Genomic DNA, 22,055 nt, shown 5'->3' with positions numbered 1-22,055 from the left:
TAAAATTATTTGGCGTCGTGAAGAAAATGAGATAGCCACTTTAAGGCTTCCGCGTAACCCTGCTTTTTAATAATACTGCACATAAAAAGTTCTACAGGCCTTCCTCTGCCTGATTTAACACATTTCCCATAAGTATCATTTGCGTAGAGACTCAGAGCCGTTCTCAGCTCCTCTTCTGAGGCAGCTCCGCGATTATCAATTTTGTTTCCAAGAACCACAAAAGGCTTGTTTAAAAGTTCTTCGTCTGCAAGAAGAGACCTCAGCTCTTCATTGGTTTCCTGAAAGCGCGACCTATCACTAGCGTCGACTATAAAGACGATCCCGTCAACATTACCACAGTACTGCTTCCATACTCTCCTAGCAGTCTCGTGACCTCCTAAGTCAAATGCTGTAATGTTAACTTTCTCTAAGCTGAGTTGCTCAGAGTGAGGGTGGAGTGTTGGAGTGTGGATTCCAACCCTATTGTCCTTTAGCATACGGAGCAAAGTAGTCTTTCCTGCGTTGTCAAGACCGAGAAACACAATACGGGCATCTTTATTTAACAAACCGAGCGACTGGAGTGTTTTCTTAATCCTAAAATCATACGTTTAGATCAATTTAGAGAATTTATGTGGTATAGGTTTATCTGCAAACGGCTTACCAATTTATAATAAACATCATTTTGGGGAAAGAGACCCAAACAACAAATTATTATATAATTTTACTATTATTAAAGTCGTAAAACTGGTTTTTAGGTGGCTTTGTTGACGACTTTATGTAGCAAGTTGTATAGTGACGAAATGAACACCCGATAAGTACAGATATACAAACTAATAAATATTAAACTACTCAACACTTCGACAATTGATGGAAGGTCTACGATATAATTTATAAAGTTAAAAACAAGATATCTTTGAAATTTATTTTATTTAGTTTCCAGACCCCACTAGTACACAAAAAAATCAACGTAAATGTACTTTCATACAACTTTAACAACAAATTTAGCTAATTCCAATTTTAGCGAATATATTTATTTTAATTTTTATTGAATTTCAACTCATAGATTAGTTGTGTAGATGAATTTCCCGTGATCATGTATTTATTTTCAAATATGAAACTATATTACTTACACAAAATGTACAAGATGTTTTCATGCGATAAATTGCATTAGAACGTTGACAGTGTTCGACATTGAAGCTGAAGCCTTTAGGAGCGGTCCGACTTGTGTGAGAATTCCTCTGATGATCTCCTCGACTCTCAGGCTTCTATCCAGTAACTTGTTCTTATCCTCCTCCACTGAGTGCAGCTTGACGTAGCTGACGTCGAAGTTGAAATCGCCGTAGTTTATGTTATCCATGTTGCACAGGTTACCCAGTTCACTCACGCTCCCTATTGTTAGCAGGTCCTCCTTTGGTGAATCCAGAGTCATGTTTTCCCCCGAGATTAGCTCCGCCAAAAACTCCATCATTAGCCTAAAAAGTTCAGAATTTGCCTTCATCTGATCTGACGTTGCTATCTTCGCCACTGCTATGGCGTGTACCTTCTTTGCCTCCAAGGAGCTTGCCTTCTTTGCATTTGGCAGGTATATAAGCCTGATGAAGTTTACACTTATTCCAGACTGTATCGACTCTAGAATTTCCACCAGTGAGTGTGCGTACTTTTGCATGTGTAGCTGTAGCGTTATGTACGATATCGAGGTGACGACGTCAGTCAACGTCTCTCCGCTCTTGTTGTTGTGAATGTACGTTAGAAGAACGGTTACAATCGACTTTAGGAAGTTGATGTAGTAGTTAAGTGGCAAGTATCTCACAATCCCGTTGATCAAGTCCAACGAATACCTTGACAGTCTCCTGTGGTTAAGGCAGAAGTGGAATATATTCAGTATCTTCTCCATGTTTGTCATGATTTCATTCTCAAATAACGTATGTTTCTCAAAATAGCACACCAGAAGCTTTATATTGCCCTGTGCATTCGCCTAAAAATACATTTACAAATTTATAAATGTATATATATATCAAATTATAAACGAAATCGAATGTTTATTTCACTTACGATTGAAACTTTCCATGTATCAATACACACTAGATGACTCAAAAGTTGTACATATGTTGTCGAGGGCTTGCTTGCATACTTCAACATTATACTCAACACCTAAATAATAATACATTTAAATATATTTATAAATATGTGTATGTATATATGAACTTGCTAATACCTGTAAGCTGTATGGAATGAATGGATGCATTTCCTGCTGAATAATCAAGCCTAGAGTAGGGATCAAAGCCTCCTCAATCTTCTCGAGAGTTGTTGAAACTGTGTAAGACTGTGTTTGAAGATGAATTCTCAGTAATATACAAAGGCACTCAAAGAGGAGGTGGTTATATGACGGGTTGACTGGATTATCAGAAACCGATTTTATTAGACTGATTATGATATCTATCATCACCATCCCGCTTTCTCTGATATCCTCTCTCAAATATATAAGTATCCTCATAGTACACTTTGCGTAAAACTCATTTCCCGCTCTTCCACAACCACGCATCATTGTCAACAGATGTTCCAACCCCTAAACATGAATTAAGTTTTGTCAATAAACTATGTTTATAATGCTATATTAAGAACCTGGAGTAAACATGTTTTTAGCGTATCTTTATGTAATCTTAATTTTCCCAAAAGTCTGTATATAGCCTCGGCTGAGAACGAACGAACTGCTTCGTGTGAATTTCGCAGATATAAAACAAGATATGGTACAACGGTTGCTAGCTCAGACTCAGGCAACAAATTCTTAAACGTGTATATATACTTTATGATGGCCAAAATGATGAGCATTTTTTCTCGAGTCAGCGGATTCTGTGATAACACAACAAACTCATTCTTCAAATAATCAGTAAAGTACGTGATAACGTTGAAATCACCAGACGAGTCCTAAATAAATATTAATTTTAAGCAATTTTATTGTAAAATAAGTTTGTAAATTAATATTTTGTTAAATAAGTATGTGAATTAACTAAGTTACCTTAAAGTTAATACAAATGATGAGCTGAAGATACAGTTCCTTTAGCTTATAATCATTATTTGAAGCCACAGTTTTGGCCACCTGGTTTATTATTTGTTGGCAAACTTGGCCGTATCCTGAAACTAGCTTCTTTAGGAAGGTGATTGATGAGAAACGTCTGCTTGAACAGTTGTTAGAATCCAGCTCTCTCTGGACAAACTCTATGGGACAGTCATCCAGTAGAATCAAGTCGCATTCTCTGAATCCGATATTTGGCACAATGATGTTCTGGATGATCTCAGCCAGGAACGAGTTATTCATAAACGGGTTGTTTCTGGCAGAACCCTGGTGAGAAGCTCTCCAGTGAGTTGATGACGAAGATGACAGGAAGTCAAGTGCAGAGCAGCACAGCTTATCGTAGGTTGAATCTTGGCTAATCCCTCGACATAATTTAACAACATCCTCGATACACGTAAACACAAATGGGTGGAATACTTCCTGGTATCGTTCTGCGTAATACCTGAATAGCTTCATTATCACCACTTTTAGGCTCATCAATGTTCCTACAAATTCATATACTATAGTTACAAAAACTATAATACTATTTATAGAATACAATATATTCTTATTTTACCTAGAGTATCATGTTCTGTTATAAACTGGTCGTTGAAGTGGATGAGGTTGATTAACCCACTGAAGTAAAGCTGGGCGTTATCCTCGAAGCACTCCGGCAGATCTATTGAGTGAACGTAGCAGAATATCTTTGTAACGTGCCTGATAAACTCAAATAGGTCAAGGATCACTGGGACTAAGCAGTTGAGTGAGAACGAGTTTTTCTGAGATGTGTAGAACGTGTAGTACTCTGTGAACTTTAGCATTGAATACTTGAACAAATACAACAGATGTGTATCGGCCAGAGTTAAAACGATCTTAAGCTCTGTAAGAGTATCCTCATCGTACTGCCTGGTTTTATACTTTTTCATAAACTTTGAAAACAGTCTGAATGATGACAGTTTTGTCTTGAAATAGCTCTTATTATACGACATTTCATTCAAGAACAGAGATGGCGATATTAATAGGTGAACGTTGTGTTGGTTTCCTCCTAGTTCAGGTAAATTTAATGCAGACTGGAACAAGTTTATATCTTTAAATTGTTTGCGATCGTCGAAGTAGAAAAGTGAATCACCTGGACTGCATGTAACATCGTTTGACTTAGTTAGTGGGTTTGTTGTATGTGTCGTTAGTGTGCTTTGCGAGAACAAAAAAGATGTTGACTGTAAGAATTTGCTCATTTCTAAGTCCTTTAGCCCAACTCCTTTGGATAAATTACACATGATTTTAACTCCCTCCACTAAGGTGTTAAAAAACTCAAAATATGATCTGCTGATGTCAACAACGTTGTTTGTCGTAAGAATCTTGTTATATGAAACTACTGACTGTAGTAGGTTAGAATAATTCTTCAAATGTGCTAACAGGTACTGGGCGTAGTTTATTTCCAAATTTGAATGTGCGTCTGTCAGAGGGTTATTCAAAGAGCTTGTAAGTCCACCAGTAGGTGTTAGTAAGTTTTTGTTACTCCTGGAATTAAGCTCATTTTGCACCCGATTTGACAGAGTTTCTAATAGGACCAGATGGTTCACATCACTTAAATGACAATAATCTATGAATAATAGTACATGTTCCATTGATTCTGGGAAGTAACGATCTGAAATTAAGAACAGGGCACTTTCCAGTTGTGATGCCACAGCCTTTGGTATTCCTAACCTTTCACTGTTCAGTGTTGAAATTATCAGGAATGACTTGATTATATTCTTTATAGATTCACTCACTCCTCCGAATGATTCTGAGGTGTCAAAATTAGCCTTAATGTAGTTCTTTATAAATATCGCAGACCAAAGCTGAACATCGGCAGTTGCATACTTAAGCCCAGATAAATCATCATCTAAAAGTAAAATTAAAGCAGTATAAAATACCCGTAAGTGTATTCTCAATTGAAGATATAGCTTGAGGGGCTAAGATGATCTTAAATATTAGTACAATCTTAAGATCTGTTTCTGAAGAATCAGGTTTAACCAGCAATGACATCTGATCATCGGCTGATTTAATTGAGAGCTTATCTCCACTGAGAGATTGCCTACAGAGTGATATGATTGAGCGAATGAAGGTTAAATCCGACATTATTTTATATTTATTTTAAAATGATCAACGTTTATTGAACATTATGTTTTAGTATACCCAAGTTAAGATTCCTACTGAATTGAAATGTAAAAACAAATTAATTATTATGTACATTTAAACAAATATGATATTTAATAAATTAATTATATGATATTTGAAAACAACGTCGTTGTGTGGTAGAGAAGAAGATTTATGAACAAACAAAAGTTAGTTACACATAAACATTTTTTTATAATTAAACAATTAATAAGAGATTCAAATGATGAAATAAATAATGTATAATAAATTTAAACTATATAAAACTTTTAAAAAACATATATAATCATATTATGAAAATGTTGTATAAATCTGGCTGATATCCATAAAAATTAACTTGAATTGTTATAAAAATAATTTCATTTTAATTGATAAATTTAATAGATTGAACGAAAATTATAACGATTTAAAAAGATAATATATAATAAACATAGTAATCAAACGACCATTAGTAGTGTGATTTAAATATAGAACCCCTGTTTCTGAAATTAACAACAATATTTTGCCTTATATAAATTAATTTGAAAATTAATTATTTTAATTTAATTAGTTATTTTCTTTATTGTTATGGGGAAATATTTTCCTTGAATTCTTTATTAATAATTAAATTTAATTGTTGATATTTATTTTAAATTATTTTAATTTTATTTTTTCATGTTTTCACACATTCTTGATTTATTATTTTAACACAGCATATCAACATTTCCTTGATATTCCATCAACAATAATCAAGAAGATTCCTTCCTTCAAGTACCACATTTTATATTTTAATAATGTCTCACTACCGACGTAGCTATTCCCGTGATGGGTCTTATGATGATTATAGATCAAGTCGTCATCATAAGAGGGATTCAGATAGATACGAGCATAAGTATAAGAAGAGGAGTAGAAGTAGAAGCCACTATCGTAGCCGTCATAGACATAGATCAAGAACCAGAAGCAGAGGTAGGGATTATGATAGAGATTATGATAGAGATTATGACAGAGATAGGGACAAACACTCATACTCTAGAGATAAACGGCACTACTCAGAGGCTAGTGACTCTGAGAGGAAAACAGCTAGTTCGTCCTTGACCACAGAATCTACCAGAAAGGCATATAGCACCGACTTTAAATCTATTAATAAGAAACAATCTTCGTGGGATAGCTTAACTCCAGTATCAAGTATAAGTCCTGAACTTTGTGATACGAAATCCCTGATAAATAATAAAAAGCCTGAGCAGTCAAAAGCACCAGAAGAACCTCAGAAAAGCTACAAGATATACATAGGTCAATTGGATCCTAGTTGTACAATTGAAGATATACGAGTGGTATGTTTCTAAGTAAACTATATAATCAAAATATAATTCATTATGAGTTAGATCTTCTCATCATTTGGTGATATTTTAAACATTGATCTACCAACGGAACCTGATACTAATAAGGTTAAGGGCTTTTGCTTTGTTGAATATAGGAAAAAGGAATCAGCAGACCTTGCACTAAATTCTATGCAGGGATTTCACATAAAGGGAAAACCTATTAAACTAGCTCGCCCAAACATTTCATCATCTGGATCCTCATCGGGTACTTTAATAATAAATTATCAAATTTGTAATTGTATATTAATTTAATTGCACAGGAATTTGTCCCATTGGATATAATAATCCACTCTCTAACCCTCTGGCAGCAGGAGCTGTGGCTGCAGCAACCTTTTTACAAAACCGGTCAGGAGTCAGAGTTGATACAAGTGAGTTACAATTTATATACTAACAAATAAATACTGCCTCAATTACTTTGTAGATAATGTGCTGACAAAAATATCGGCATCGACTCCATCATTCACAATTGGGGCAACACCACCGGAACTGAATGGTAAAAGAGTTGTTTTAGAGAATGTACCATTTGAACTGGCGGCATCAGATATCAGAAGAATATTTGAGCCGTTTGGAAACATTACAGAATGCGTTTTATATTCACGAGAAATGTTACCCGGAGCGTTTTTCGCTCTGGGTTATATAGACTTTGTAAGTGCAAATGTGGCACAAACTGTTTGCTCCACAATGAATGGATTTGAAATCGCTGGATCTAAGATACAAGTCACTTTGGCACCGGAGTCATCAGTGGTTGGCACATCTAACGTGATTGTAATCTATAACATGGTGGATCCTAAACTCGCTGATGAGAATTTAGCTAATGAGGTTAGTAATCCATTTAAAATTCTTTTTAGGTCAAGGTTGAGTGTAATAAATATGGGACTGTAACTTCTGTTTACTTACACTTTTCTGCAAATAATGATACTCTATCAGTTTTTGTAGTATTCAACACGCCTGAGGGTATTTGTATTTCCTAATAATGATATTTAGATGCCGATAATGCTGTAAGAGCACTAAACACAAGGTGGTTTAATGGAAGGCAAATCATGTGTAAAACGTATGATGCCTCGGCATACTTCAGTGGGAACTATGACCTGTAATTGTAAAATATTTTTAACAATTCTAACATTTTAAAATTTATTTTATATTTCAAATTTAAATTTATATATGGACGAAGATTGTCAATGCTCCTCTGGAAAGATAATCTTATCAGTCTCTGCTGTTTGTGTCGGATTCTGCCTATATTTATACAGATTTAAACATAAACACGCCCTTAAACTTTTTTTACTTGTACTTTAAAATATCATAAATTAAATTTTAAATTTAGGCTGTTTTCTTATCACTTTTAATGTTTGGATTGTATTCGCTATATAATATTTTAAAGGGTGTTTGGGAATTTGATAACTCTAAAGGTGCTTATCAGCATCTTGTAAAGGTAATTTACTAAATAAATGCAATTCACGATCAAATAATTTGTTTAGGAACTTAAGGTAGTAGAAATGGACCTTAAAAAACTCGGATTCCCTTTTGAGAAGTTTAATATAAACTTAAAAAGCTCAACTGAAGAGTATTAATGGTTAGATGTGTAAAATTTTAAAATCAAATTAAATTTCTTAATTTGGGCCATATTGTTAGTATACAGTTTTTGTTATTTATCCAACGTGTTTAAATATAAGATGTGGACATGTATGGGTTAAGGGAACACAACGTGGCAAGGGTTTCGTTCCCTGAGCGATTTACGACAAATTGAACATTCCCGACGTGACTTTACACGTTCAATGCATTCAAAGCAGAATAAGTGGCCACACTTGGTGGAATAAATAACCTTATCATTTTCATTAGGGACCTTCCCTGATCTGAATCTGGTAATTGTAGAGTAGCAAATAGGACATTTGAACAAAAATTCCAAGTCTTCAATGATCTTAGAATCCCAAGAACTGTCAGTGTCAAAAAATTTATAAGCTTTTGAAATGTGTCGGTTTGACATGTAATCGAAGGGGAATTGAGCCTGCCTCTTATCAACCCACCGAATCGGTCCCATAATACAGTCGTCACTCTTTCGCTTCACTCTTCGGTTACTATTTGGGGAAGAGCTTTGTATAACTGTCACATCATCACTTGATGCAGGACCACTGGAACTAGAGGAACTTGAAGCTTCATTGGTATTAGAGTCTTCAACAAGAATAGGGGTTGAATGAGAATTTCGACGTTCGATTGAACTGTTTGATTCATCCAAGGTAACTAAGTCAATTATGTTTCCGCGGGGATTTGCCCTAACTATATCCACAATTTCACAGTCATCTCTGGTATCAGAGGTAACTCGGTAACTAGAAACAGGTGAATTATCATTATAGGTGTGTCGATTTCCATCTCCAAACAGGTTTTCAGAATAACATTCTCCTTCCAAAATATCACGGTCAAATTCGGGAATATCAAATGAGGTAGTCAAAAGATCAGTCGTCTGCGCCATCGGATCTCGTTGACGTTCATTTTCAGAATTCAAATCTTGCGCATCAGAGTCATCTGCTGATACTGAATGACATTCCGAAGATTCACCTAAAATTAAATATAGATAGTGAACAGATTGTAGTGTAAAATAATATAATAGATGGATGACACAACAACATAAAATGTGTGTAAAATACCTGAAATTCCATTTGAGTTTGCAGTATATTTAGAATCTTCTGAGTTTGGAGAGAAATTGTATCCTAGACTCATGATTTAAAGATCTTATAAAACTTACGATCAAGATAGTCTCGAGATGGATCAAAAGAATAACGATTTATGGAGGAAAAGTTAGAGTCAGACCCGCTGTCAGAGGCAGAAAGCATTTTCAGAAAGGTTATAGTACATTTAGAGGGATAACATCTTTAATTAAAATTGAAATTGAAATTAAAACAATTGAAAAAAAGAAAGGATAAAATAATGAGCGTGTTTAAATTAATATATTATAAATTTATGAATTAAAATGTGAAAAAATAATAAATTATGAAAGAGGGGAAAATGCGATCAAAATTCTCATTAAAAACAATTCTCACATACACCTGTCACTACATTATATTTACAACATTCACAGATATATTATTTATTCCATACGACTTCTAATAATTTTCCTCATTTTTTATTAATATGAATCGATTATTTAAATTTGTAAATCTTCTTTCAAGGAATTCCGTTCCTAACTTTGAACGCTGGCTTACGAACAATCTTTTGGTATTTTAGTATTCATTTTAATTATTATTTTTAGAAAAGTGATCTTTTCCACAAGACTTCGCATATGATTAACAATTATTTGAAGAATTTTAAACGACCTTACTGACTTTGAAACATTTTAACTGGATTCCTGATATCGCATTGTTGTTTGATAACATGACTGTTGTTATCTTCAACAAACTATTAGTCAGTAGAATTTCCTTAAACGCTTCTTCTATAAAAAATAGATTCCACCCTTTTATTTATTCCACTTCATACACACGTTCATACTCTGCTAAGATAAAAAATATTAAAAAAAAAGATGAATTGGTTAAGAAAACCCAGGAAAACATTGTAACATTTGATGATTCTGATGTTATAAAGTGCACTAAGGACCAATGGCTTTATAAGCCAACCCCCAGGGAGATTAAATTATTCCTCGATTCTAAACCTATTCCCACCAGACCCTTTGATTTAGAAAACAGCGTTGTAATTAAACTCGTTGATCTTCATAAAGAAGTTACTTCTCCAGTGAAATCCACTGTTTATTTCAGTGAATATGGAATCAGAAAGGGTGAAACACTAACTTTGGTTGTTACATGGCTTTTATGCACATCAGTTTGCATTTACTTGGGATTTTGGCAGCTGAATCGAAAGAAATGGAAGGAACAGATTATAGCTTTCAGAGAAAAAGCACTTAACTCACCTAAAATTATCATAAACTCACTTTCTGACATTATTGATCATTCTAGAAACCATGACGATGGCCTTGATGGATTATTCTATAGGGTTGTAGAAGCACACGGAGTCCTTGATACTAAACAACAGTTTTTAGTTGGACCTAGAAAATCACTAGTTCATGAGCATGGAAAGGAATTTGGATTTAATGTTCTGTATCCACTTAGATTTAATGATGGTTCAGCTATTCTTGTTAATATGGGATGGCTTAATTCTGATGAGTTATTTGATAATAATATTGGGTCAGAATGGGTCACTGTGAGAGGTGTATTGGTATCTGGTGAAATTACGGAAAATTTAATACCTTCAATAAAATATAAAACACTATCTCTAATAGAAAACCTAATACATGGTCTAACTGGTTACAAACTAGGCTTAACTGAGTCCATCAATAGGCCTTCCAACCTAACTTGTGAGGACTCTAGAAAAGTATACAGATACATGGATCCTGAGTCAATAGGTGCTGAGTTATTTTCAAAGTATCCTGATATTACAAAAAAATACATACTTAGTGTATATGACTCATATTTCGATGATGATAAACCATCCCTTGACGTGGACAGTGGTGCTACTTCAAATGACAGTTTTCTCAAAAGGCTCCTAAATAATACCATTTTAACCTCTAAATATAACTCTAATCCACACATTGATCGTCCTGGACCTTATAGATTCAAATTTCAGAGAAAACAAAAGAGTGATTACCTACTTTTTTATGCTGACCCTGGCACACACTTTAACTACGCATTACAATGGTTCCTTATAGGTTTCTCCATAACAGCTTTGTCTCTCTATAAATTTTTAAGAATTCACAGAGTTTTAAGGAATTTAACTCCTTAAAATCAATTTATTATTTTATACATTGTATATTTGTTTATGTATAGTGTTTTACTATATTATATACATTTGTATCGTATGTTGGGTTTACTAATGTGTATATACACTATAGCATATACATTATATTACAAAATTAAAATTAGTTAAAAATACACACAAAATATGTTACAATTAGTTCTGCCTTGAACTATTACGACGATTTAGTGAGCTTCTAGATACAAAAACGTTTGCATTAGGTTTAAAGGGCATTTGGATACTGTTTGAAACGTACACTCGGGTCTCAATCCTAGATGAATTAAAAGACTGGTTTGAGCCAATTGATGAAGCTGATTTGTACTGGTTAGTTCTAGAAAACACCTTAATGTTTCTAACATCTTGAAACCTATGAAAATTTGAATCATGAGTGGGTGATGATTTAGACAGATCAGTATCATGTTGGGGGAATGTGTTGTTACGTTCACATTCTGTAATTGATGAATCAGATCCAACATTCTCTTCCTCCAAAATTCCAAGATCAAATGTAAGCGACGGAACCAACAAATGACTTAAAAATGTCTGCCTGTCAACTAGGTAAATTCTCCACAACCTCTTAATGCCTGGAACCCTGACGTTTGAAATCAACCCACCCACATTGGTAGTAAACTCTAACTTATTAAAATATCTAGGTGATAAATTCACGTGAAATAGTCTTCTAGAGCTATTAAATCCAGTAGATTGTGTGAATAAAACCATGAATTTACTCAGAAACTTCTCTCTTGTAGTCTTCAATAATGGGGAAAGACTACTGTTAGACTTGTATGAATCATAGGAAAGTGATTCAGTGTCCATAAACTTATCTACGCAGTTTACAGTTAGAAAGGTAGAGATTGAAATCAATGTGTTTATGTTTTTATCAAATACTGCATTTGAATACCTTAATGGGTGAATGATAGTTCCATTTAGCTTTAGTGTGCCATTTGACCTTATTGTTACAGATAATCCATTAGGTGTAATCAACTTTATGGAATATAAACAACATGAAATCAACTGGTTAACAATGCTTGTGCGATTATAAATACTTAGAATATCTCCATAATGTGTGTTTGAAGGCGATTTAGATATTTGTATGTCTTGGAACTGCTTGGTAATAGTGTGAGATTCATATTCTGGAAAACTTGGTCTTGAATGCTTAAACCTATTGAATAACTTGACTTCCGAAATGCCCTGAACTATCCTGTTTTCTATGTCAATAGCTGAACTAACAACAGAACTTGCGAGATTATAGAGATTTTTAGCTGCTGACATAGATGGGGATGTTGGTTTTAAGCCACCAGTTTTAGATGGACCAAGCATTGGACCACTCTGAGTATCCCATGGTAATAACATCCTAACGCTTAATCTCGAAAGTAATGATGGAATCGGAGGTATCGGAGAATTAAGAGCCTTGAGTAGTCCTTTATACCCACCACTCAGAATACTTACGCACGTGATTGAGTTTCTAACCAGATTATCCATAATTTCAACACCATTCCTTAGAGACTGCAAAGAATATTGATCCTCAGTTGCTTCGTAGCCTTCATCTGTCAAAACTATCCAAACTGTAAAGTTGGTGTCCAAAAATGAACTCTCAGCCTCATCATCAACACTAACTTTAGTCATGAAATTAGTTCTATATTCACCAAATATTTTTGATAACGGGATTCCTGTAGTCAGGTAATGGCTTCTAGAATCAATTATGTTATAAACTAGGCTTGGGTTTAGGATTGAACCGATTTCAAACTCGTTACGCTTTATCTTCTGATTTTGGGTAATTTTGGAAACAGAATTATGGTGGTAAAGGTTTGACATCCTTGAAAGTGATTCAAGATAACAATACAAAAGCTCATAATTTACAACCTCACTAATTTTCGTGAATAAGATAAAACTAATCCTCCGATGTAGCCTTGTAGTTCTTGTATGTCTAATCTTATTTTTTATAGGAACATATTTATTATCAATAGAATCCTTCCTAGTTGAAGAGTAATCATAGTAGTATTGCGTCGGATTAACTTGCGCGTCAAACATGTAATAGTTCTGGTTTGATAATCCAAACACATCAGAGTGCACAACTTCAACAAATGGGCGTGACGGGTCAATTGTAATTGGATTAGGTGATGAAGATGATAATATATTCGCTGCGTTAAAAATGTATAAGAGTGGGAATTCTGACAATTCAATTTCTCGTTCTCCTATTGAGTCGTAAAGATTCCTTGAAACATTAATGAACTCTTCGGGCTCCAAATGGATCTTATTAGAGTTTAAAACAGTACTAATAATAAGGTTAGAGGTGGAGTAGTTATTGAAAATTACAGAGTTAGAAAAGTCGACAGAAACTGCATTTTTTAGAAGGAAGTTAATGTAACCTCTGGTTGCAACATAGCCTAGCTCTCGAAAAATAAACGCTGAAAGTGGTTCAGAATTTGATATAAAGAGCAGAAATGTGTAGGCTAATGAAATATATGCACACCCAAACCTGTAAAAACCAAGTGTAATAAACCATCCAACACAAAATGGGCTATCACATACTCGTTCAAAACTATCGACAAACTTCGGAAAGAAGTACTTAAACAAAAGCATCCAAATTTGACAAAGCTCATTAGCCCTTTTGTTAATATCATCAGTAGTAGGTAAAAACAGAAGAGGAGCGTATGTCTTAATCAAGTGCTCAAGAATAGCTGAAAGCTCACCAACAGTAGGGGTTGGATCGAGGTGGACCAATGCCGAAGCGATGTCATGTAGGCCCTGCCAATATGGAACATTATTATATATACAAAATGTGTAAATTGAATTCACTGCCAAATCTCGTAATTTTTTATTTACAACCCAAGGTTGTCTTGAAATATCTGATTTAACAAAGTTGAGGTCGAGTGAGTCAAACTTAAGCTCATTAAATCCATTACTTGATATAATACATGAAAAATCTGTAAGTTCTGAGATACTTTTTAAGGAAACTCCAGAATACCGAATCCATAGATACTTATTTGTAAAGTAATTTTTAATAAGAATAGATTGAATTGATTTAAGAGACCGAGAGCATCCACAATCGCAGTTAGAATAAAAAATATTATCCGATTTGTAGTTGAATGTTGATTTAAATATTTTATTTATGTCATTAGAAATTTTCTGAGTTGTTAAGTTTAATTTAGACCGTTTACGTTTCGATTTCTTCCTGCATTTTTTCATTTCCATAAATTAACAATAACTTGTAATGTATTTCATTGATTCCAGTGAATTTATGTCATACTGAAATTAATATAATAAACAAAGAATGAATGAATAAGTATAAATGAAATGTGCAGGTGAAATAGGAAGAAATTTCTTCTCAGTCCCCACTGATGAAATAATCGAGACAAATAAATAATAAAATACACATTAATTTAAAAGCTTCCAAGCTGCCGTAGTTTCAGGAATATTTCTTTCTCATTAGCATTGATCTTCTTGACGAGTGTCGCCTCTCATCTCCAAATAAATCGTAATAATTGTTGTAGAGTGAAGGGTCTGAAGAATCAAGCGAAGACTCCTGAATGATGTCCATAAACCTCTTCATGCGACTGTCAGACTCCGTTAGCTTAGCAGCCACATTAGGGTTAATTCCTCTCGAGGTTAAACCAGCCATGTTTTTAACGTTACTGTACAGACTTCTTTGTAGGTACCTGTTTCCCCTCTGCCTAATTGCCTCGTAAAGGACATCCGAGGATAAGTCATAGTTGTCATTAAGAACGTTGTTAAGAGTAAGATGGCTTCCTGGCGATTTTTTCCTGTTCCCCTTACTCTCACACACGTCAGAGTATCTCTTGTCAACAGAATCCGATAATGATTCCTCGTTATAATCCTCGTTTTTGCTTCCTGTTACATTTATGCAGCACCTGCAAAGCCATGTGAAGTGAGTGTCGAGTTTCTTTGCGTCGGCGTTGTTTAAGCTTTGGAATTGATGAGTTCCGTCAGACTCTTCCAGCAGGAGTGATATGTAGCATGGTAGCTGGTTCGGGTAGTTGTCAACGTCTAACTGTACACTAGTGAGAGTTCTCAAGGTGTTCCAAAACTCGTCGGAATCTAATAAAAATTATTTAGTGTAAATACGTTGTGGAAGAATAATGGAATATCTAGCAATACAATACCTGGACTCATGTTCTTGAAAACTGCTTCATAACTGTAGAGAGTGACTGGGTTAGGGCAAAATAGAATTACATAAGAATGTAGAAGGTACTCCACAATGCCCATTTTGTCCGAGTAGAGTGCCTTATACCCACCGATTTTACTTAGCAGTCTGCTACGCTTGTATGATAGCATGTTCTTTGACATTTCATCTGTGATGCCGCATTGTCCGTTAAGAGAGTCTTCGACATCACATTTACCGTTTTCAGTAGTACCTGAAGAGTTATTGTTAAGAAGTGAATTCTCACTTCTTGATTTCTTGAGTTGGTTTAACTTTACACACTTGTAAAAGTCATTGAGGTTAAAGTCGTTTATTCCCTCGTCCAACTCCTCCAGCTTTGTATTCTCGCTGGAATCTAATTCAGTAAATTCACACACACTTGGAACTGTTTCCATTTCAGACGAAAGCAAATTCCATAAATCTCAATTAAGTATTGAATCCGTACATTCGGAACTTTAGGTGGAATTCAGTGACAAATCAGTCATCAAAACACATTTTAGCAATCCATAATATTTACAAAACCTTATATTGCAAAATAAATTAAAAATTAAACTAAAATGACACAATGTGTAATCGAAGATCGCATTAAGTGTGTAAACGAAATTCGAGCTAAATCCAAGTACAAAACGAGAGATGTGTAAGTAATACCCACGAACAAATAATAATAGAAAATAAATTAAATCAGGAAAACTTGCGAATGTAATCAATTATTCATAATTAACGACGAATTCCACATTCTATTGTATTTCATATGGGGAATCTTATTTAAATATGGATTTATTTATTTAAATCTTACACATCACTTATACTCCAAATTAAATATAAGTAAAATTTACTGTGCAATTATACTGATTTCATTAATAAATCTAACGTGTACCGTGGAATCTTACACTATATATTAGCACAATTTCATGTGTTTCCATATCCTTTTATCGATCTTATCCATCCTTTCGATGAATCTCTTTCTTGCCTCTTCCGCCTTCTCGTTATTCTTTTTAGTTTTCTTCACGTTTTTTAGATGATTCTAAGTAATTTATGTATAAAACCGTATGTGCTTTTATAACAATAATCGCTCTAATACACTGCTTAAATTAGTACCTTACTACTTAGATGTTTATCCACTGACTCTTGATTTAAAAATGTTTTCCCTTTACAGTGTACACAGTATGAAACCTTATTTCCTGGATGAGTGCGAATTGGACCATCTACATCGGGCATTAGGAATTAATATATAATATGATTGAAGTTATTAATTACCTGTATTATTATTTTCATCATCAACATCGTTTTTTTCTTTATTTGAGTCTGATTCATCCTTTTTATTCGAGGTTTCAGACTCTTCTTCAAGACTATTAGGTATATGGATAATTGAACTGAACAAATAGGCCGTTTTATACATATTTAAAAACTAATATATATCAAATTATCATTTAACACATTACACGTAAATTTATCGCTACAATTTTACATTATACAGATTGCCGTTGGTTTCATTGTGTGGGAAATTGTACAAGATATTTAGAATATATATTATACTGATATTATTAAAGAGATCTTGATGGCAAACACTTAGTAAGGGATTCTTCCCAAGAGAAGCTACTAAGCCTTAAGCAAAGAATTTCAAAAACTGTTGACACATTTAGGACTGTTTTCTTGCAATTTGGAACATATTTCTACAAGTTTATACTGCAACATTTCTAACCTTGATTGGAAGGCATTTGGCACTGATATTATGAGAAATCGCCTTGTTCAATAGCTTGTTCTGAATATTCAGAATGTAATTAGAATTATGGTTTAATACCTTTTTAACGTTAGTGTCGACCAGTCCTCCAATAACATAAACCTTATCATTTGACAATTCCTCCAAACACTGAACTTATAAGGTTGAGAATATTTTACCTCAGTGGCATCCGGAGAGAGAACAATAATCTTATCCTTATCAAAAAGTTCCCAAAATCCACAATCATGAACGTGCACCTATTGTAATAAATATTACCAGTTGATACAAACCTTCCAGTTATTAAAACCGAAAAGCTGGCAATCTTCATAAATAGATGAAGATTGTGAAAAACTCGTCAACGTTAGCCTTATCTGAAAATGTATAAAAATAAATTGTTTATGTTCTCACAGGTATTTTATATTTCTTGATTAGGTTGTAGCAAAGTGATATTTGTTTAGCAAGGCTCCTGATTTCCTGGAGTATTATTACTATGATTAATAGTACCTTTGAATTCATGTCCTCTCCAAAACTACAATCTATGCAAATAGGAAGGCCCTCTTTGTATGACTTTTCAAGAAAATTGTTCAGTTCGACTGCCTTCTCATAATTTGTTCTTCTCAGATTAGTTATGTATAACTCCCGTTCATCTGATAATAGACCATAAATAACATTACAAATGTAAGGAATGATGTAAAATATACCTGGAGAAAGTGATGATAATAGGTTTTCACGCTCGGAACGCATAATTGATTTCCTCCTCTTTTTTACTTCTGGCCTCTTTAGTCTGCGAGCTAAACGTTTCTTCTCCCTCTTTAGACGCTTTTTCTGACTTCGAGGCAACCTCTTGAGAACGTTGGGATTTGACCCTTGTAAAGTATCAGTATTTTCCATGTTAATTAGGTTACACACATATTATAGTACAGTGTATTAAGATGATTTAGTTTCATCGAAAAGTCTGACTGAGAAAAATGAAGTATCACTGATGGGCATGAACATACGCCTGAAGTCATCCTTGCTAATAATCCTTTTGCTGGTGAGACCAGCACTTTTAAATAATGTGTTAAGCTTGGAGGAGTCAAATTGACCGTTGTCAAAGCACGAAAGCATATGTTTTAGATCAGAAGAGGGAAGTTTACCAGATTTTTGCCAGTCTAAAATTGTATAACATTCATCCAGTTTGGGGCCCAAAAAGTCCTCAACAGAAGTAAATTCAGGGACTTTTGATTTGATGTCACTATCGAGCCTAATCTTATTATCTACAAGCTGAACAAACGTATCCACGTCAATAAAGTCAATGCCTTTTAGCTTAAGCTCCTTATTAATGGACCTAGACTCGGAAGGGGTATATGTGAGTCCAATTTGCCTTGAGACGTTAACAAATTGAGATGAAGGAATTAAGCCTAGATTATTTTCATGAGTAGCATCGTGACTCCATGGAGAAATACAATTTAGTGAGAAAACAGAGATGATTTCGTCAAGTAAATTTAGAGTTAAAGTTGATAAATTATTCTGATTTGTTAGAGAGTGGTTGGAACGAGTAACACCCATATACAAATGTACAAAAAATAGTAAATGAATAGTGTGTATAATAAAATTGTAAAATAAAACCTGAAGCCAAAGTAGTATAATTGTTAAATAAAATTATTAGAAATAAATATTTCATATTTTTAAAATAACTTATTTTATGTTGTTTATTTTATTTAAATTTATGAATAGGATTCTTTGATTCATCACACATATGATTAATTAACATTCATTGATTAACGAGTTTGAATCAAATTACATATAATTTAAATATTTTAAAGATAAGTAATTCTTATGTAATTTTATTATAAATTCTTTCTATTTATAAAAGCTGGGGTAGTTTTATACATTCTTACCTTCAATATTTATTCATAGCATATATTTATCGTAATAATATATCAATATTTATAATATGTCAGATACAACAGCTCCGCAAGCTGATTTAAATACAGCGCTAAACCTTCTAGTTCTTACTATGCTCAATGAGGTATGTATTTTAGTAAGCATTCTAACTAATTATGTAATTTAGCAAGTGAAGAAAGTATGTTTTAACAAGTGTTTCCCATCAAAATTCGACGATAAATTAAATAAAAACGAGCAGATTTGCATCGCAAAGTGCATGGATAGAATGTAAGTAATATATAGGAATATTTTTACACGATTTTTCAGGTACGAGGCTCACACAATACTATCGCAGGCTGTTTCAGAAGCATCTAAGAATATCACAAATTCTCAGCAGTAATACACATTTATAAACGATGGGAGTACACAATTTATGGGATCTTTTATCAGCAACAGCTTTGCCGTTGAGAGTAGAGTCTCTATTTGGTAAGGTTTGCGCAATTGATGGAAGTTTTTGGATCAGCCACTGCCTAGCCTCAGAATCTAACATGAGGCATGGAGGAGATATAGTTGCTGTGTTCTTCTTAAGGATTTGTTACCTTCTAGACAGGGGAATTAAGCCCGTTTTCGTGTTTGACGGCTGTTCTCCATTTGCTAAAATGAAGACTCTTCTTAGGCGAAAAATAGCCAGAGAAAAATGCGAAACAAATCACAAATTGCTCGCATATAAGCTCCTTGCCCTACAAATGAAAAACTCGACCAGGCATAATAAACCAAGCACCCCTGATGAAGCTAGACTTCCTTCTGAACCTCCCAAAATTATTTTTGGTGGTAATAATGCTTCTGTTCCTGATTCTGTGCACGTGGTTTCCTCCGACGTTCGTGTTGATGAGGATCTTAATCCCGACACAGATTCGGTAAAAAATGGGTTTGACCTCTATTTAACCGATGAAAACGCAGAAAAGGAAACCATTCCAAACTATGATGAACTCTTAGAACTTTTTCCAGATGATTCTTCGGATCTTACGCCTAAATCAGTTCTCTTCTCAAATGACACTTCAGACTATTACAGTAAACTAGGCTTGGGTGGTGACTCTAACTATGAACATGAGATTTTAGCGATTAAGAACGCTGAATCCTTATCAAATAAGTCTAAATACGTCCTCATGAATGACGTTAGAGATAGATTTATCCAGGACGACAGGGACGAATCGATAAGGCTTAAGGACGATATTGACGAGTATTCGAGCTACCAGATCAAATCTTACATTAGAGGCGTTAAAATTAATAATGAAATTGAAAGTTTTAAGGCAGAAGTGACTAAGGATATGCTAAACATAGAACAACTTCCAACTGAAGCAAATATAGGCTATAGTTACAACACAAAGCTTGGTCTTGATATCTGTAACTATAACGTATATTTTGACCGAAAAGTAATGAATAATCTTGATTCAGAATTTGACTATTCAATTAAAACAGAGCCAAATGAAGAAATTGAATGCTTTAACTATAAGCCTAAGGAACTCGTTGACAAGACGTTATTTGAAACTGACGATGATATTTTTGGTAAGGAACTGATGGATGAGATTAACGTAAAATCCTCAGAACCTTCACAAAATTCCATTAAACAAGTTGATTTTAACGCTTCAGAACATAAAACTCCAGTTAAACGTGTTCAAAATAATTTATCGCCAATTGATATAACAAGCTCACCTGAGAAAATCAAATCAGATTCTAAAGTTATGGACAAATCACACAATAATTATTTTTTAGCTGTTTACAGTAAATATTTTAAAGATTTACAGCTAAAAGATGATAAAGATTTAGAACCTAAAATAGAGGATAAAGTATTGGAGATTAAGCCTACAGAGGAAAAGGAAGTTGATGAGGATGTGAGTGAATCTGAAGATGATGAGTATGTTACAGAGAGTTCAAAGCTAGTTGGTCATGAGTATACACAGCCACAATCAGTATCAGTAACTCATAAAAACCCATATTACGATGATGTTCACAAGTTGCTAGAACACTTTGGAGTGCCATACATAGTGGCTCCATCAGAGGCTGAGTCTCAGTGTGCATACATGAACAGGAGTGGGAAGTGTTACGCAGTGATCTCAGACGACTCGGACTCCCTGGTGTTTGGAGCAAAGTGTCTGTTGAAGAATTTCTACAACGATAAGGTGTTTGAGCTGTATACTCTGGATAGGATCAGGAGAGAGTTGGGGATTGGGAGAAAACAGCTGGCGTTAATAGCAATCATTTGTGGATGTGACTACACAACCGGGGTTAAAGGCATAGGAATTGTTAATGCCCTGGAAGTTATTAAAGCATATCCAACGTTTGATGATCTCTACGACTTTAGGGACTGGGCAACTAATGACTGTAATTTAAAGAGTGCAGTAGCGGATGAATGCCCTATTAGGAAATCTTATAAAATAGCACATATAAATTACAGAGTTAATTGGACCTTTAGCCCTGATTTCCCAAATAGAGAAGCCTATAACATGTTCCTAAACCCGTCAGTTACTGACAACTATAAGCTACAGTGGAGTCAACCGAAGATGGAGTCATTGACAAGTTTTATGGATAGAAGGTCAGTTTTACCTCTGGATCAAGTTAAAGAGTGTTTGAAGATTCTATCAATAAGGAAATCGCAGCAGTTTATCATGGAGGATATTATGCCCGAAATTAGGGCGAAACCATTTGTAAAGAGTGCACTAAAGAATTACAGGAAAACACTAAACACTAATTTGTCAGCGTTTAGGAAGGTAGTTTCAGATATCAGAAGCAAGTCTAAGTTCAATATTAACACGAATATGGTTTATGAACGCAACCACACATTGTCGAAAATCAGATCAAAAAGAATGAAAGATTCAATCAAAGTAATCAGAAGGCGAGGTTGTAAGAATTATTTTAATGATTAATTTGTTGTAATATATAATTTTTATTTTAAATTTGTAAGAATCCTAAGTTTATGGAATACGTTCATTT

The 22,055-nt window shown here is 34.2% G+C and overlaps 13 protein-coding genes across 13 annotated transcripts; 5 read left to right on the top strand and 8 right to left on the bottom strand.

Annotated features, from left to right (window-relative positions):
- Positions 1-5: 5 nt before the first annotated feature.
- Positions 6-922, bottom strand: SAR1 (ADP-ribosylation factor family protein; the record flags this gene model as incomplete). The annotated part of the gene is made up of 2 exons (XM_759084.2): positions 641-922; positions 6-573 (listed from the first exon to the last, which is right to left on the bottom strand). Exons 1-2 carry the CDS (start codon positions 658-660, stop codon positions 6-8), a joined length of 588 nt encoding a protein of 195 aa, XP_764177.1. The 5' UTR covers positions 661-922.
- cse1l (CAS/CSE domain protein) lies at positions 923-5,279 on the bottom strand. Its single transcript, XM_759083.2, has 7 exons — positions 4,948-5,279; positions 3,609-4,916; positions 2,996-3,537; positions 2,602-2,904; positions 2,195-2,545; positions 2,032-2,130; positions 923-1,954 (listed from the first exon to the last, which is right to left on the bottom strand). The coding sequence occupies exons 1-7, from the start codon at positions 5,150-5,152 to the stop codon at positions 1,130-1,132; spliced, it is 3,633 nt and encodes a 1,210-aa protein (XP_764176.1). The 5' UTR covers positions 5,153-5,279; the 3' UTR covers positions 923-1,129.
- Positions 5,280-5,771: 492 nt separating this feature from the next.
- Positions 5,772-7,640, top strand: Puf60 (RNA recognition motif family protein; the record flags this gene model as incomplete). Its single annotated transcript, XM_759082.2, has 6 exons — positions 5,772-6,498; positions 6,550-6,751; positions 6,807-6,914; positions 6,968-7,365; positions 7,395-7,500; positions 7,531-7,640. Exons 1-6 carry the CDS (start codon positions 5,962-5,964, stop codon positions 7,638-7,640), a joined length of 1,461 nt encoding a protein of 486 aa, XP_764175.1. The 5' UTR covers positions 5,772-5,961.
- A 67-nt stretch (positions 7,641-7,707) lies between these two features.
- Positions 7,708-8,166, top strand: TpMuguga_04g00539 (Dolichol-phosphate mannosyltransferase subunit 3 (DPM3) family protein; the record flags this gene model as incomplete). Its single annotated transcript, XM_759081.2, has 3 exons — positions 7,708-7,830; positions 7,868-7,975; positions 8,022-8,166. 3 exons carry the CDS (start codon positions 7,708-7,710, stop codon positions 8,112-8,114), a joined length of 324 nt encoding a protein of 107 aa, XP_764174.2. The 3' UTR covers positions 8,115-8,166.
- TpMuguga_04g00538 (zinc-RING finger domain protein) lies at positions 8,132-9,555 on the bottom strand. The gene is made up of 3 exons (XM_759080.2): positions 9,284-9,555; positions 9,186-9,248; positions 8,132-9,096 (listed from the first exon to the last, which is right to left on the bottom strand). Exons 1-3 carry the CDS (start codon positions 9,369-9,371, stop codon positions 8,234-8,236), a joined length of 1,014 nt encoding a protein of 337 aa, XP_764173.2. The 5' UTR covers positions 9,372-9,555; the 3' UTR covers positions 8,132-8,233.
- Positions 9,556-9,578: 23 nt separating this feature from the next.
- TpMuguga_04g00537 (SURF1 family protein) lies at positions 9,579-11,329 on the top strand (the record flags this gene model as incomplete). Its single annotated transcript, XM_759079.2, has 2 exons — positions 9,579-9,753; positions 9,788-11,307. Exon 2 carries the CDS (start codon positions 9,910-9,912, stop codon positions 11,305-11,307), a length of 1,398 nt encoding a protein of 465 aa, XP_764172.1. The 5' UTR covers positions 9,579-9,753; positions 9,788-9,909.
- A 79-nt stretch (positions 11,330-11,408) lies between these two features.
- On the bottom strand, positions 11,409-14,585 carry TpMuguga_04g00536 (Rab-GTPase-TBC domain protein). The gene has a single exon (XM_061306019.1). It carries the CDS (start codon positions 14,509-14,511, stop codon positions 11,476-11,478), a length of 3,036 nt encoding a protein of 1,011 aa, XP_061161183.1. The 5' UTR covers positions 14,512-14,585; the 3' UTR covers positions 11,409-11,475.
- A 95-nt stretch (positions 14,586-14,680) lies between these two features.
- On the bottom strand, positions 14,681-16,160 carry TpMuguga_04g00535 (uncharacterized protein). The gene is made up of 2 exons (XM_759077.2): positions 15,441-16,160; positions 14,681-15,375 (listed from the first exon to the last, which is right to left on the bottom strand). The coding sequence occupies exons 1-2, from the start codon at positions 15,871-15,873 to the stop codon at positions 14,726-14,728; spliced, it is 1,083 nt and encodes a 360-aa protein (XP_764170.1). The 5' UTR covers positions 15,874-16,160; the 3' UTR covers positions 14,681-14,725.
- A 200-nt stretch (positions 16,161-16,360) lies between these two features.
- TpMuguga_04g00534 (Zinc-finger double-stranded RNA-binding family protein) lies at positions 16,361-16,939 on the bottom strand. Its single transcript, XM_759076.2, has 3 exons — positions 16,736-16,939; positions 16,577-16,683; positions 16,361-16,502 (listed from the first exon to the last, which is right to left on the bottom strand). Exons 1-3 carry the CDS (start codon positions 16,875-16,877, stop codon positions 16,377-16,379), a joined length of 375 nt encoding a protein of 124 aa, XP_764169.1. The 5' UTR covers positions 16,878-16,939; the 3' UTR covers positions 16,361-16,376.
- trm10 (tRNA (Guanine-1)-methyltransferase family protein) lies at positions 16,940-18,089 on the bottom strand (the record flags this gene model as incomplete). The annotated part of the gene is made up of 8 exons (XM_061306018.1): positions 16,940-17,151; positions 17,181-17,240; positions 17,280-17,348; positions 17,378-17,455; positions 17,489-17,569; positions 17,607-17,672; positions 17,703-17,845; positions 17,900-18,089. 8 exons carry the CDS (start codon positions 18,087-18,089, stop codon positions 17,023-17,025), a joined length of 816 nt encoding a protein of 271 aa, XP_061161182.1. The 3' UTR covers positions 16,940-17,022.
- Positions 18,090-18,125: 36 nt separating this feature from the next.
- TpMuguga_04g00532 (uncharacterized protein) lies at positions 18,126-18,746 on the bottom strand (the record flags this gene model as incomplete). Its single annotated transcript, XM_759074.1, has 1 exon — positions 18,126-18,746. The coding sequence occupies one exon, from the start codon at positions 18,744-18,746 to the stop codon at positions 18,126-18,128; it is 621 nt and encodes a 206-aa protein (XP_764167.1).
- A 388-nt stretch (positions 18,747-19,134) lies between these two features.
- On the top strand, positions 19,135-19,464 carry TpMuguga_04g00531 (Tim10/DDP family zinc finger family protein; the record flags this gene model as incomplete). The annotated part of the gene is made up of 3 exons (XM_759073.1): positions 19,135-19,209; positions 19,252-19,352; positions 19,392-19,464. 3 exons carry the CDS (start codon positions 19,135-19,137, stop codon positions 19,462-19,464), a joined length of 249 nt encoding a protein of 82 aa, XP_764166.1.
- Positions 19,465-19,480: 16 nt separating this feature from the next.
- UVH3 (DNA repair protein Rad2) lies at positions 19,481-21,988 on the top strand (the record flags this gene model as incomplete). Its single annotated transcript, XM_759072.1, has 1 exon — positions 19,481-21,988. One exon carries the CDS (start codon positions 19,481-19,483, stop codon positions 21,986-21,988), a length of 2,508 nt encoding a protein of 835 aa, XP_764165.1.
- Between the last annotated feature and the right edge of the window lie 67 nt (positions 21,989-22,055).

This window comes from Theileria parva (assembly GCF_000165365.1).
Source record: "Theileria parva strain Muguga chromosome 4 map unlocalized ctg_529, whole genome shotgun sequence".
Classification (NCBI taxonomy): Eukaryota; Apicomplexa; class Aconoidasida; order Piroplasmida; family Theileriidae; genus Theileria; species Theileria parva.
The sequence above is the reverse complement of the archived record's forward strand: the minus strand, read 5'-3'. Positions and strand labels throughout refer to the sequence as shown.

Coding starts and splice junctions, on each gene's coding strand:
- cse1l (XM_759083.2), bottom strand. CDS start 5,152: ATGTCGGATTTAACCTTCATTCGCTCAATCATATCACTCTGTAGGCAA. Junction 4,917..4,947: donor AATTGAGAATACACTTACGG/GTATTTTATACT, acceptor TTTTACTTTTAG/ATGATGATTTATCTGGGCTT. Junction 2,546..2,601: donor TAAAAACATGTTTACTCCAG/GTTCTTAATATA, acceptor ATTCATGTTTAG/GGGTTGGAACATCTGTTGAC.
- TpMuguga_04g00538 (XM_759080.2), bottom strand. CDS start 9,371: ATGCTTTCTGCCTCTGACAGCGGGTCTGACTCTAACTTTTCCTCCATA. Junction 9,249..9,283: donor ATCTCGAGACTATCTTGATC/GTAAGTTTTATA, acceptor TCATGAGTCTAG/GATACAATTTCTCTCCAAAC. Junction 9,097..9,185: donor AAACTCAAATGGAATTTCAG/GTATTTTACACA, acceptor ATTTAATTTTAG/GTGAATCTTCGGAATGTCAT.
- TpMuguga_04g00536 (XM_061306019.1), bottom strand. CDS start 14,511: ATGGAAATGAAAAAATGCAGGAAGAAATCGAAACGTAAACGGTCTAAA.
- TpMuguga_04g00535 (XM_759077.2), bottom strand. CDS start 15,873: ATGGAAACAGTTCCAAGTGTGTGTGAATTTACTGAATTAGATTCCAGC. Junction 15,376..15,440: donor TTTCAAGAACATGAGTCCAG/GTATTGTATTGC, acceptor AATTTTTATTAG/ATTCCGACGAGTTTTGGAAC.
- TpMuguga_04g00534 (XM_759076.2), bottom strand. CDS start 16,877: ATGTATAAAACGGCCTATTTGTTCAGTTCAATTATCCATATACCTAAT. Junction 16,684..16,735: donor TGATGAAAATAATAATACAG/GTAATTAATAAC, acceptor TGCCCGATGTAG/ATGGTCCAATTCGCACTCAT. Junction 16,503..16,576: donor ATAAACATCTAAGTAGTAAG/GTACTAATTTAA, acceptor TAAATTACTTAG/AATCATCTAAAAAACGTGAA.